Source organism: Otolemur garnettii, unplaced genomic scaffold, assembly GCF_000181295.1.
Source record: "Otolemur garnettii isolate 467f Iridium unplaced genomic scaffold, OtoGar3 scaffold00155, whole genome shotgun sequence".
In the NCBI taxonomy this organism is placed as follows: domain Eukaryota; kingdom Metazoa; phylum Chordata; class Mammalia; order Primates; family Galagidae; genus Otolemur; species Otolemur garnettii.
In genome coordinates, this window is record NW_003852550.1 from 455,463 (window position 1) to 457,344 (window position 1,882).

At 38.4% G+C, this 1,882-nt stretch overlaps 1 protein-coding gene across 1 annotated transcript in view; it reads left to right on the top strand.

The window, feature by feature from the left end:
- Positions 1-1,882, top strand: part of CUNHXorf57 (chromosome unknown CXorf57 homolog) — a 92,573-nt gene that overhangs the window by 75,406 nt on the left and 15,285 nt on the right. Inside the window, exon 12 of the mRNA XM_023519073.1 lies at positions 974-1,264. Coding sequence (XP_023374841.1) covers positions 974-1,264 — 291 coding nt within the window. The remainder of the gene's footprint in view (positions 1-973; positions 1,265-1,882) is intronic.

The window sequence follows — 1,882 nt, forward strand, 5'->3', positions numbered from 1 at the left end:
TCCCAGCTACTTGGGAGGCTGAGGCAGGAGACTAGCTTGAGCCCAGGAGTTATAGGTTGCTGTGAGCTGTGATACTACAGCACTTTACCCAGGGGGATAGCTTGAGGCTCTGTCTCAAAAAAAAAAAATTAACAAAATGGTTATTTTAAGCTCAAATCCATCTATAATGACCAATCTCTAATAGGTACCATTTTCATGAATTTGATTTAACTTGACTGTGTCACTAAATGTAAAAGGAATATATGTTTATTTAAGAGCATTTGGAGGCTTGGTGCCTGTAGCACAGTACTTACAGCGCCAGCCACATACACTGAAGTTTGTGTGTTTAAACCCAGGCTGGGCCAGCTAAAACAAGGACAACTACAACAAAAAAAAAGTCAGGCATTGTAGTGGGTGCCTATAGTCCCAGCTACATGGAGGCTGAGGCAAGAGAATTGCTTAAGCCCCCGAGTTTGAAGTTGCTGTGAGCTGTGAGCGCAATAGCGCTCTACCAAGGGTGACATGGTGAGATTTTGTCTTAAAAAAAAAAAGTGTTTAGAAAATATAGAAAAAGTTTAAAGAAGAAAATTACAAATCTCTCTAATTCCAACAACAGAAAATATGATACCACTGTTAATATTTTGTAGTAAAAGTTTATTTTGAAAATAAGTTTAGTTCATTCCTCACTCTAGTAAGAAATATCTTTTGGGGTGGTGCCTGTGGCTCATTGAGTAGAGTGTCAGCCCCATATACCAAGGGTGGTGAGTTCAAACCCAGCCCCGGCCAAACTGCAACAACAGAAAAATAAAAAATAAAATAAATAAAGTTAAAAAAAAAAAAGAAATACCTTTTGTATATTCAGTTTACATTTTGTAGGTTTGATCTTTAAAGTTACTTAAACTATTCTTCATTAATGTGTGCTTTTGTTGCACTGAATAACTTAATTTGGTTAGTTTCTAGGTCATCGATGTCTATCTCATTATGTCTCTAACAGATCGAGATGGTACAAGTTCTGTTATCCAACTGAAAGCCAGAAGGACTTTAAATGAGAGGTGGGAGAGTCCACTGTGGAGAGAAAAAAGGCTTGGCTTAATAGAGCACCTGCATTACAGCAATGTTTATCCAGAAAGCATTCCCCGGAAATTTATTTTGGAACACAAAAAGTTTCTTATTGAGCAGTATAATTCTCAGCCTGCAAAATACATACCACCAGAAGGAAAGCCCCCGAAACTTGATGATTTTCAGAGTGCTCGAAGCCTTGGACATTTTGAAGTAACCATTCTAGGTAAGTGAAATATTCTTGTCTTTGAATATAGTTAATTTAACATAATTTTAAATATAGATACTATTTTGCTTTAAAAAAATTAAGTCCCGTTCCATAAAAAATCAACCCCAAGGGGAGCTCTTCTTTCAAACAAAAGGAATGGAGCACTAATTCTGCAATAAATGAAGTTCTGATTATGGACTTTGAAACTACTGGCAAGCCTTTGTGAAGTATTTGGGGACAGAAGAATGGGAACTAAGGAAACTTTTACTCCCAGTATCTGACAGAATACTTCTAAGACTGGTACTGTTCTCCCTTAGCCACCACTTTCTTGCTAATCTTCTCTGCCTCTCTCTCAGTTCATCTCAGCCACTAAAGGGTAAAGCATAAATTAAAGAGAAAAGGAGGTAATAATCAACAGAAGCCCCTACAAAAAGATGTCTGTTTAGCCCTTGAAGAAAATAAAATCCTTAGGCCAGGTGCAGTGGCTCATGCCTATAATCGTAGCACTCTAGGAGACTGAAGCAGATCGACTGCTTGCGCTCAAGAGTTAAGACCAGCCTGAACAAGAGCAGTACCCCATATCTACTAAAAAATAGGCTCAGCGCCTATAGCTCAACCGGCTAAGGCGCCAGCCAC